At 39.2% G+C, this 12,211-nt stretch overlaps 1 protein-coding gene across 1 annotated transcript; it reads right to left on the bottom strand.

Annotated features, from left to right (window-relative positions):
• Positions 1-1,813: 1,813 nt before the first annotated feature.
• COMMD8 (COMM domain containing 8) lies at positions 1,814-11,380 on the bottom strand. The gene is made up of 5 exons (XM_063310352.1): positions 11,275-11,380; positions 9,321-9,476; positions 8,254-8,406; positions 4,008-4,163; positions 1,814-2,776 (listed from the first exon to the last, which is right to left on the bottom strand). Exons 1-5 carry the CDS (start codon positions 11,314-11,316, stop codon positions 2,756-2,758), a joined length of 528 nt encoding a protein of 175 aa, XP_063166422.1. The 5' UTR covers positions 11,317-11,380; the 3' UTR covers positions 1,814-2,755.
• Positions 11,381-12,211: the final 831 nt, after the last annotated feature.

The following is a 12,211-nucleotide window of genomic DNA, read 5'->3' on the forward strand; positions in this document are numbered from 1 at the left end:
CTACTTAAAATATTTGAGAATCATTTTTCTGATCTAACCTGCTATATCACAGAAGTATATTCCCATTTGGGCCATTTGTATATCAATGTATGTTATCTTTTTTCCAGCGACATAGGTACATTTCTTTTAAATATTTCATCGGCCGTCATCACTTAGAAACTTCAGTATCCCTAGTCCCACCGTTTCTCCCTTTCCCAATTATTCTATTCTTGCTTTTTCATAAGGTTTGATTTTACTTTTCTGTATTTTAAGAGACAATGCCGAATCAAAGCATAATGAGAACGATGTTCATTACTGCAATATGAAAGCAGCTACTGGCCTCCTGTTTCTTATGCTATATTTATTTCTACTTTCCTGTTAAATGCTGCAGCAGCTAGAAGATAAAAAACAGCAACACAAAGATGAATTAAAAGAGAGTAGCATTATCTACCTTTTACCATTAAGCCATTTTTCATAGCTTCTGAAAGTGTAATACATGTAAATTTAGTCGATGTATTCCTAGTAACCAAATAAACATTTTTAAAATAGCTTTCAATTGTAGTGACTTACTTTCTATACACCCAAGATGATAGTTTGAGGTTTTATATGAATGGGGACTTCAAACATTTGTTATAAATCTAAATATACAGAATATATTATGTCTAAGTTGCTTGCCTCCCTTTTTTTAATAACTAGTTTATGGCAACTCTCACAGAAAAGGCTTTTACACCAGTTCTGGCTTTGTCACATTTCAATGTTATGGATAATTTTCCTGGTTCAAAAACACTCTTCGAAATACTGGCACTTAAATACTGGTGGGGCATTATGTTAATATGCAACTGTCTTCTCAATTACATACTAAAAACTGTTCACACTTTTATATGTTGGGGCTACACCACCCTTTTCTGGCTGTATAAAATGTAGGGGGCATTTCACAAATGTATAATTCTAGTCCCCATGACAAACCAGTATAAATAAAAATAGCTTACTAAAGGTAGGGCACTTGCTGTATATTCAGACCTGTTTGATCACCAAGGAGATCAGAACTTGAACTTGAGCAGTTACATGACCGCAGCATTGAAAGATTGCATTATGTTGGGTGGTGCAAGAGTGGAGACAATTCATAGTTCAGGGTTGGATTGTTGGCATTCTCTGTGTTTCATTATATTCTTCAATAACGTCATCAATGCCAAGTGGGGAAGGTAAGGTTTGATGTTTGTTGATATACAACAGCTTACCCAGCTAGCTGGGCATTTTTTTCTATTCATTCTTGTTCATCTAGTGTTGGGTCCCTCTTATGTGGTTATTGGTTAAAAGTACCTAACAAGGGTGATTAGATTGACAGAAACTTTCAAAACCTTGCAGTTAGTTTGACAGAAAAAGGCCTGTTTATATGGCTATGGACCCATAAAAAACAGTTTCTTTACTTAAGTATCAGCCCAGATCATTACTGTTCACTGAAATAGTTTAAAATTATTTAGGGTCTTCCTTTTTTCTAATTCCTCCTGTGGTTCCAAGTTCTTGTTTTTCCTGCAATTCCATTTCAACTGTCTTATATTTTGAGTACATTGTTAATTCACAATATAAGCACCATGCATCTACCTACCATAAAAGGCTAGGGAAATCATGGTATCACCAAAGACAGGCCTGGAGAGTAAAACTGTGATTGCTGTTGTCCAACACCCAGCTTTTCAGAACCCCAACTATCCTCAAATGTTTAGTCAAGTCAGGCTCTAGACAAATTGATTTTAGTAATTATGATATCAACAGATGGATTTGCTGTTCACTAGCCTAGCCAAAAGACAAAACATATCCATATAAAACAAGAGACAGATTCATTTAAGAAATTTATTTATAGCCTTTTACAAACATTTACTGCATTTTGCTTTCAAGAGGGAATAGTATGTTAACATTTACATTTCCACAAGTAGAATTATGTAAGCTTGGATTTAACAATAGCAGCGGATGTTACGTGGGCTTGAGTTTTGCAATAATCATTTTGTTGCTATTCTGTAGCTCAAACTTAAAATATCTCATGACCAAAAGAACACATCTAAATTTGATCCACCCAGAAATAGAATAATAAATCTGGTCTAATCAGACAGAACTAAGATACAACATTGCATCAATTCTGTGACATACTTGACAGCTTATGTTCCATTCATTTCAGATATACCCAGTTATAAAAGTATTGATTTCTCCCACATACAAGTATTACTCTAATGTCAAAAGTCTACTTGACATGGATGGGAGTGCTCATAATGCCACCTTCAATCTGATATGCTTAATTAAGTGGATATGCTCCTTTGTATTTGAGGACAGAGCTGAATTTGGACTAGAAAACATTGTCCCTATGCAATTCAGAAGCAAAGGTATTTTGCTTGTAAGTATGACAACCACATGGTAATCCTAATAACTTTAAATAAATCCCAAATTGGAAAAAGAAATTTCACACTAAGTATTTTGACACAACTTCTGCTATTGTAAGACATCCAGTGAATTTTCAGCACCTTCAGTTCTTCAAAACTTTTCAGACATAACTGTAACAATCCAAGAAAGCTTTGTTCCACTGCACATTTCTGCGACTTAATTGTAAATGTACTTAATTGATTTTGGTCTAAAGCAGATTATCAGTCTGATTCTTGATAAGCTTGTGATTAAAATTCCTCATCTTCTTTTATGTGCTGACCTTAGCATCACAGAAAAACATTTCCTTTTGTATTTTAGAATAAATGTCCTGTTTTTCATGACTGGGAGGCTCTGAGGTTGCTTGGAATCATTTTAGTTGTAAAACAACCTTCAAGAATGAAAAAGGTAGAAACAATTAAATGACAACAGCTTATTCAAATCTTCTATAATGTTTTAAACTTTACTGTGTATACATTATTGACCTTGTGTCTTCTCAACCAAGTCAGACCATGAAAACCCAACAGTTTCCATGCAGCTATGGGACTGGCTACCAATCTCCTCCCATAAGAAAAACGGTAAACTTTCATTTGCCTAATGAAACAGAAGTACCTCCTGAACATCCCCAAAGATCAAATAAAACTGGGACATAACACATGACCAGAAAAGCAATTTCAATCAAGATTAGAATTATCACCTAGTTTTGGGTGAAAGCATCCTGTATCTGCTGCTAGGTTGGATTTTTCCCACTGCCAAGATATTCTTCTTTAGAAACAGGAAAACCCAGTTCCATAGGTCTTTGGTACCCTACACCAGGGTTCCTCAACCGTGGCAACTCTAAGCTGTGTGGACTTCAACTCCCAGAATTCCCAAGCCAGCTTTGCTTTCAACTCTGGGAGCTGAAGTCCGCACAGCTTAGAGTTGCCAAGGTTGAGGAACTGTCATGAGTAAGGATGGCGAGCAGGGGGCTCCCATCCAGACTGTCAAGCGCATGCGTAGCCCTGAGGAATTGGTCAGCCATTCAAAGAGACACAGATCGGGACCGCCTTAACCTTTGGGGTTTATATGTCTGGGTTTTCCCACGCTTCTTCAGTTTGTTAGGATTCCTGTTAAGTACTAGCAATAAATATTAGAGACCAGTTCCTTGTCTCAGCGTGTTTCCTGGCTGTTAGGACAGGAACCGTGCCCTACACTATGGCGGAATATGGAGCACTGGTTAGACTTCCTTATAAGTAGAATACAATTTTTTTTTTAAATCTTCCACTATATTCTTATCTTATCCAAAGTCTATCCCACCAAAGATGAAGTACTAACTGGGCAACAGGACTGTGGTAAAAGGAGCCATGGGCAATATGGCTGTGCATGCACAGACATATTCAGAGTTGGACACAGTCTTTGAAGCAGCTATTCTGGGCCATCTGGAGGACAGAGCAGCTTTAATGATTCAAGACAGGATTCTGTGCTTGTGCAATGTGCTTTGGGATGCACTCCTGTATGCTCTGCACAGCCTGGTTGTACAATGACATCTGCGGTACTAGGCAAAAAGGCTCTAATGACCAGCATCACTAGCTTTGCCAGAGGAACCAATTTGGCCATTTCATGTTTTAAGCAAGAAGACACACCTTGTTTGCCGCTTCCAGTGCGTTTATTAGAGTCTGTAACTCTTCTTTATTCATTTCAACAGAGAGAAACTTGACGTCACCACTGTCAGACAAATCCAGATCAAGGTTTAAAAGTGGCATCTGGAGCGTGGACAACTTATCGCTAGAAAGCGCAAGCTGTATAGGGAAGCAAAACAAAATGCAGTTAGGAACAGCTTTGTATCAGAATTCATGGAAGATAAAACTCGGCAACACTTTTCCTCTTTTTAACTTTATAACATGATAGTTGAAAGGAACCTAGACTAAGCGTAAATGGGAACCTTCATTTGCACTCAGAAAGAAAACATGAAATTTTAAACAGCTCCTCTTTTTTCTGAGTTTAAGTATGTTGTGCCTATGAATCTTCTTCAGTACCAACTTCAGCTGCAGATCCTATTCCCTTGGAGCTTTAAGGCAGAATCAAGGTGTGAATCAGTTGCCTTTTATTTCCTATCATAAATGAGGAACATAATACTGGAGATATAAGTAAGCCTAAGGGAAAAGAAAAATTATTAGCTTTTCAAGAGGTTACATATAATTCTGAGCGGTATCTTGCTCCTTTTTTTTCCAATTCTGCAAAACACAGATCTCTGCTAAGATTTAAAAAAATGAAATGTATATACAAACTTCCAGAAAGAGTACAGTTGATACTACAATTAAGCAAGTAAAAACATGTAACAGTAATTATTCTTCTGAACAAATGATTACTTTGTAGCCAGATGTTCTGCAAACAACTGGTTGCACTATTCTCCTCCGTGTTGACAAAACTACTATCACAAGACATAGCCTTTTCTGTCACTTTTTAAGATTTCTTCCTTAACCTAACCAGGAAATGCTAGTCTGAGATTCATATAAAGCTCAGGGGAAAATCAGAAGTGCTGGCATGCTTTTATTAGAAAAATAGCAACCTAACAACTACTACACTGCTAGAGAGTAAGAAGATCCTACAGCAGATCACATTTAAAGGGCAAACTTCAGTGGTTATTGGTAACATGTGGAATCTTGGGAACATGCTGCAGGTGCATTCACAAAATGGCTGTCCATTTGGGCATGGCCAGTCATAACATACTCATTTTCCTGAATGCTCAATGTTAAGGCCATCCTTTCTAGTCACCTTGGACACTCCTTATTATTTTGGGGGTTTGCCTGAAAAGGTGGGAACGATTTCAAACAAAGCTGTAGTCTAAGAATGCCAACTTACCCTTTATGAGGCATAGAGATGTTCTTGAAAATCAAGATGATGCTAGATTTCCTATTTATTTTTAGCTGAAAGAATTTTTAAAAGGCCTCCCAGGGAAGACATTCACAGGCATAACACCCATGTTCAATATATTAAATAGATCATTCCTACACTGCACAGTACAGCTTTTCTTCAACGTGCCCCTTTCCAGATGTGTTGGAACTGCAGGCTGGGAATAATTCCAGGTGAGTACAATCTGAGCACATCTGGATGGTTTTCAGTTGAACAAGGTTTTCCTCTTAAGTACCTTCAGACAAAACAGATTCTTATGGGTGATATTTCATTTCACTTTGTTACTAGCAGAGGATATATTTGCACCATACAGTATTACATATTCATGTGTTCTAATTTACCAAATATCATTAAGAAGGCATAAGCTAATTTTGTTTATTATCACAGTCTGTTATTTTTAGCACATGGAATTTTATTGGTCACATTTTTCGGCACCTTCTCCACCAGAAACTGTGAACTACTTCCTTCTCCTCTTGTCTTTCTTTCCAGACCAGCTTCATCGTGACAAACAGCTGTTGTAGCTGTTCCTCAAATGCAAAACCTTTTCCTTCCTTTTGCACTCTGAAGACCCAGGTAAAATTAAAAGTACCCATGGATGGCCTATATGGTACCTCTGTACAAGCTGTGGTATTATTTATAAAACAAAAGTAAATTAGCATGCTATATTAATGGACATGCTACATAAATATCCCCTTTTTCCCCCATAGTCAAACGTATCTGAGCTTAAATACTGCATTAGGGAAAAAAGAAATCAACACAGCATCTAATCCACCATAATATCCATCTACAGAGATATTACGTATCACTGCTCACAAATTTTATTTCTGAATAAAGAAGCACAGGATTGTCCATCTAAGTTTTCTTTGAAAAAAACAGTTAAAAGTGTGCACTTTAACACATCTTATGTTTAAGGCAAAAAGAAGACATTGAAATCTAAAATACTTTAGTATGCCCAAACAGCAATGTATATTTAGAAGTCTGAACAGAGAAAAGCCGATTGCAATTGTGGAGTCCTTGGTGCTCTCTGAGCCTGGTTGTTTTCTTACAGACGTTTCATTACCCGACTAGGCAACATCTTCAGTGCGAGAAGGGAGGGGGGGTTTGCTCTCTGTTTATATACAGTGGCTTGCCCTGTCAGTGTTGGTGTTGTTCTCTTCTTGGGAGTTCCTTGATTGGGCTGTTGTTTGCTGCTTGGTTGTTTGTCTCAGCTGGTAGTTCCTTGGTCGGGGTATTGTATGCTGCTTGATAGTTTGTCTGATGTTAATCCTGGTGTTAATCCCTGCTTATCTGGGTGTTGATTGCTAGGAAGGAGGTATTCAGGTCTTTTTGTTTCCTTTTTTAGCTTTTTTGTTCTCTCTTTTAATGGTGTGTAAATGTTGTTTATCTCTATGTGCCAGTTGATGGCTGACTTGTCTGAATACCAAGCTTCCAGGCATTCCCTGGCTTATAAACAATACCCTAATCAAGAAACTACCAACTCAAACAATCAAGCAGTAAATGACAGCCGAATGAAGGAACTCCCAAGGAGAAAACCACACCCCCACCAACACTGGCAGGGCAAGCTACTGTATATAAACAGGGAGCAAACCCCACCCTCACTTGCACTGGTGATGTTGCCTAGTTGGGCAATGAAACGTCTGCAAGAAATCAACCAAACTCAGAAAACACCAAGGATTCCACAGTTCAACCCTGAGCTACAAATATTCTCTTCTATTGGTACCAATTACAATTTTCAGGCAGAAATCTTTTATCACCTACACAGAAATAAGAACCATTAGACTTGGACTTTTTTTTTTAACAGCTACATAAAGCTGCCCAATTTGACTACTTACTGTAACTATTAATGTTACTAATTAATTTTATCAGATAATGCATATTTACTTGCTGAAATATGCTGGTCTATGACAATAATAAAGATTTGATTTGACTACTTCCTGAAAAACATCCATAGAATGATACAGCAGTGATTGCTTTTCATCACTAACTGCCAGGCACAATAAGACTTAATAGCCATGCACATCTGGGCTTTAAAAATCTGAACAACCACCAGATGATTGCAGAGAATTAAAGTATAATGTATCTTTTTGTCACCATTTGGTGGTCATCTGCATTTTTGCAGCCCAAATATGGCAGCCTTAGACTTCAGAAAGGTTGGATTTCTGAAAACCAGGATTGTCTCAATACAAAGCAGTTGCTACTTACTGTACATTTCTAATGAATGTTTTTACACCTGATTTTACCTAGTTAATATACGTGCAATTTTTTACCAACTGTTCATTTTTATGAAGGCCCAGTGTTTTATACATTCCTCTATATAATCAGCCTTCTCTGATTTCTCTCTGCTTTCTTCTATTTGTTTTTCATTGATACCTACATTGCAAGCCTTGGACAAACTGTGTAAAGGGTTTCAGTTAGTGGATGCAAATGGGTAAATAATAATAGATACCACTTTCCCTGAATCCCTGCTATGGAAGGACAACTCCCTTCCCCATATCCCATCTGGCAGTGTTTCTTATTATGTTCAGACCCTGCACAGTCATTCAGTCACCTATCCACCCAGCTGTTTTATAGCCCCAAGGAGGCTCTTCCTATTGCAGGAAGATAATTGCTAGTCATACATGGGCTTCACTGCCAACCCATTTTTATTGGTGTTTCTCTCAGTCTCTCATCTAAGAACTGCACCAATGTGGAACTTTCAGTCTCATTCCACATCCTAACAGGCATGCAACATGATTTCCATGCACGGCCTACAGACTTAGAAGGCTTAGAAATTCCCAAGTTAAACAAAAAGCACTTCAACTATATCATCTTCATTTGAAAACAAATGAAGAGCAAAGGATCTTTCTTTTGTTTTTGTTGAACTTTGCTTCGGAAGCTTTTACAAACCAATCTTTAATTTAAGTCCCATCTTCTATGTTCTCAGATTCTTGGATTCCTTAAACATTATACAAACAAGAATGGAAATGTTCATCTAACCTTTAGCTGCCAGTCAAAATTCAGGAGCTGTGTAGAACAAATGGCATTTGTTTTTTCAATCAAGGCATGCCTGATATCAGGTTTTCTGCCTTTCAAACAAGTCAGCACTGCTCTTTGAGTGTCAGAATTTAACTCGGCCAATGGCCAAACAGCCTACAAAGAAAAGACAGCAATTAGCTGCAAAAGAGCAAAGATCAAATGGGCACATTTGTAATCCAATAAAAACTAGACTACTCTAGTGCAGTTGTGAAACACACATGTACTACCTTTGCCTGGAACTGCTCCCACTGCTTGAAGGAGCAGGCAGCTGACCTGCTGCAAAAATTCACATGTTCTATGCAAGATCTCATATTGCTCTCTTGCTTTCATTTAGTCCTATGCTTCAAAGCTGTCACCCAGAAGATCCCAAAAGAGCGGAGCGTTACCCCAAGGATCCACATTTGATTTCAGCTGTAGAAATTTAACTAAGTGCTTCACTCTCCCCACCAAAAGACATGGGCCAGAGATGCTTCAGCTTGATTGTATCAAGCCCCTGCAATTTTCCCAGGTCATCTATAGTGATGGTGAGATAATATGGGCTTATCGTTTAACAATGAAAAGACAAACACTACCCACTTGTTGCTTTTTTCATTTGTTATTAAATTCTTGAAAGGTTTATATTTACGAATATATTTAGTCCTTATACATCCATCTGCTTTCCTCCAGAAACAGCACCGTGGTCATTTAATGGCTATTTTTCCAGAGAGACTAGACAGGAAGGGAACTCTTAGCTAAAAGATGCCTTCACTTTAAAACCAATGAAAAGCAAACTCGACTCAAAAATCCATAAAATCTACTGAAATGAAGGAAGGAAAAAAAATAAGTCGCTTTTAAACACAGGCAGGTGGACCTGCAAGCATCTGTTGCACTGAACTCCCATCTCCAAAGACAAGATCTCCAGCCAACTAAGTTCTCCTCCACATACAAAGCTTTGCTTACAACGTTCCTACTAAGTTTTTGTCTATTAAATAATTTTGACTTAACTAGCAGAATTAAGACTCTCTTTTTAAAGCCACAGGCCTTTATACCTCTTCATCAGAAAGGTCTTTTCCAACTGTTCTCCTGAAGTATGATGCAGTTTGTTCTAGAACCTCCATCCATTCTGTCAAATTCCAAATAGTGTTATAGTCCTGATACTGAGGGAAAACATGGCCGCATAGCCCATCAATGACTTTGTGAAAGAACTGGAAGAAATTAGCATAAACAAGACTTGACGACATGATTTCTTAAGTGCCATGACTCAATGGAAGCAATGCATGCGTCACTCTTCTTTTTGTTTCGGTACAAAAATAATTCCATGGCAATCATAATCATAAGAAACAATAACAAAGTTATTTTACTGTTCAGTGTTGGATAACTTTTAAATCAACAAGATAGCCACTCCTGAGCCAGTAATAAAATAATTAAAAATAAAGACAGGCTCCTTTAGAGCTTCTGACTGTGTGTCTCCTTTTCCACAAAGGCAGGCCATTTTGCTCAGGTTAGCAAATGAAACACCCAATAAAAACTTCCCTGTATAAAAAAGATGAGCTGCAACCTTTGCAGATCATCTGTTCCCTACATACCATGCACAAGTCCATATGCATCTCTTTCTAGCCCTTTCAGATGCCCCCAGCATATGGACTTGTGTACATCTGAAAACAAATATACAGAAGGCAAACTGAGAGAGGTGCTACTTCATTTTAACGAACCATGCAGTATTATGGAAATTTTTGGAAAATCCTATTTATTGCCCCAAGAGAAGGCAATAGTGGAAGAGGAAAAAGTGAGGCATGGAAAAAAATGGCTGGCAGTGTTCAGTGGGAATCAGAGTTACAACAAAAAATTAGTATCAATCTTTAAAGTCCCATTTAGTGCAGCCCTCAGTCAGTCAATGCCCTAAATCAGTATCAAATTCCATGAACTGTGCAGGCCCCACCATGAACATGTTTAACATAACAACCTCTTTCACTTTGGCGGGGCCCATCCCATGGAATAAAATGCTGCTGGAGCAGAGATTGCCCAATCTCCTCTATTTTATGGGGCATTTATAACTTTCCTCTTTACCCAGATCTTTTACATGTTACATACATAAGCTTGTTAAGTCAGCCAGAGATACTGGAAAGGGCAGGATATAAGAGCTGGGGAGTTGGGAAGCTTTATAAATTTGATAAAATAAATCAACATATAAATAAAATGTAACCTTTTCTTCCAACTATATTTTTGTTGTGCCAAGCAACTGAGGACCAGAAGGGAAAGATTAGAAAGAATAGAGAGTTATTAATCATACAGAGGTGGAAGGGGCCACGTAAGCCATGAAGGACACAGAAAAATGGCTTTTTTTTTTCTTACTCTCAGAGTTCTGTCGGGACAAATGTTACATGGTCTCTTGTCTTGGTTTTAGGGAGTTCCTGTGTGTACAAACAACACACTTAACAAAATTAGGTAAAGACTCAGCAGCTGCATTCACCCAACACACTAAACATGGCTAATATTAACCTCGGTTAGCAATTTCATGGATGAATACGTTGCATGAACTATGCATGTTTGGTGAGTCCACAATTCAGTGTATTGGGCAAAACCAGAGTTTCGGTTAATCCCATAACCAGCGTTCATGTGTTGTGTGAACACAGCCCCCATGCCCAAAAGTGCTGCTGCAAAGATAAAATTGGAGAGAGCTAATTCCATCGCGCAGAAGGAAAAGGAGGATACAAATGCAGCAAATGAACCAGCCAATTAAATCAGGGGATGCTCCTGTCAAGGGCTATCGATCAAGATAGACCTTCCAGGGAGAGAATAGGTATAGTGCCCTACTACGCATGTGTAAAACAGCTCACACGCGCGAAGGGCAGCTAGTTTCGAGCGTTCTGTGCCCGAACCAAGGGGAGGTGTCCCAGAGGAGGAGTGGGGGGAGAGAAGGTGCTGCGGTGATCCGGGTCCTGGTCGGGCATGTGACCAATCCCGGAAAAGAGCATAAAGCCCCTCCCCTCATCCAGCGCTCACCTTCGCTGTGTCGGCCGCCGGCAATTTCTCCAAGAGCTTCATCTTCCCCGCGCACGCGTCCCTGAGGCTGCTTCCCTCGACATTTCCGCCTCGCGCCACATCCGGAGAGAGCCACTTCACTCCCCCCTCCCTTTCCGTTTTGAAAAGGGCGTCGCGCGCATGCGCGGTGCCCTTGTCCTTCTGCGGGGAAAGAGTGCGTGGACCTGCGTCTGCAGAGCACCTGCGAATAGTTGCAGACTTTTTGCAGACGCGGGTTTGGCGTTGCTGTTAACCGGGCAGGGCTGGGCGTATTTTTTTTTTCTTGCGGCACCCGGTTCTGCTCACGTAGGAAGAACTTCATCCCAGCTTTATGACTCCAAGGCACTTGATTTATCACACGTGTTACGCGTCTCCCATTGTACCCGTGCCAGCGTTGTTGCTCAAAGCCCCACTTCGACGGCTTCACTTTTTTTTTTTTCCAGGGTAATGGGAGGTCTGTGCTATTTGCAATGGAGCAAGCCCTAAAGCAGGTCAGATAGGAGTAAAGTTCGTCCTTTTAAACACAATAGCTTTGAAAAGGTCGGTGAATGCGCGCTCCCACGGGAAAGAAAAATGCGCAAACTCACGTTAGGAAAAGCTAAGCAAACCTGCTTAGGACTTAACAGAAAAGCACAAAGTATTTTCAGAGTTATAAACTAACTTGGGAAGAAAAAATCCTCAGCAAGCAAAGAAGTTCCTCCATTTTGTTGCCAGCAAAGCTGTGTGGCTGCATCGCCAAAAGTTAAGCTTCATTCGTCCCACGACTCTTCCTAGTTTTTGCGAATTGCATCTACAACAGTATAAGGGACAATGTCATGTTCGTTTGTCACTCAGTACCACCAAAAAGTAAAAAATAACAGTGAAGGGGGCTTGGATTGTGTACCAGTTAATATTGAATCCTTTTTTCGTGGCAGTTTCA

Source organism: Candoia aspera, chromosome 8, assembly GCF_035149785.1.
Source record: "Candoia aspera isolate rCanAsp1 chromosome 8, rCanAsp1.hap2, whole genome shotgun sequence".
Classification (NCBI taxonomy): domain Eukaryota; kingdom Metazoa; phylum Chordata; class Lepidosauria; order Squamata; family Boidae; genus Candoia; species Candoia aspera.

Bases quoted from the DNA above. Each gene is read 5' to 3' on its own strand.
- COMMD8 (XM_063310352.1), bottom strand. From the start codon at position 11,316: ATGAAGCTCTTGGAGAAATTGCCGGCGGCCGACACAGCGAAG. The intron at 4,164-8,253 runs GTTAGATGAACA...TTCCCTATACAG, and splicing joins ATTTTGACTGGCAGCTAAAG to CTTGCGCTTTCTAGCGATAA. The intron at 2,777-4,007 runs GTGTGTCTTCTT...TCATTCTTGAAG, and splicing joins CACTGGAAGCGGCAAACAAG to GTTGTTTTACAACTAAAATG.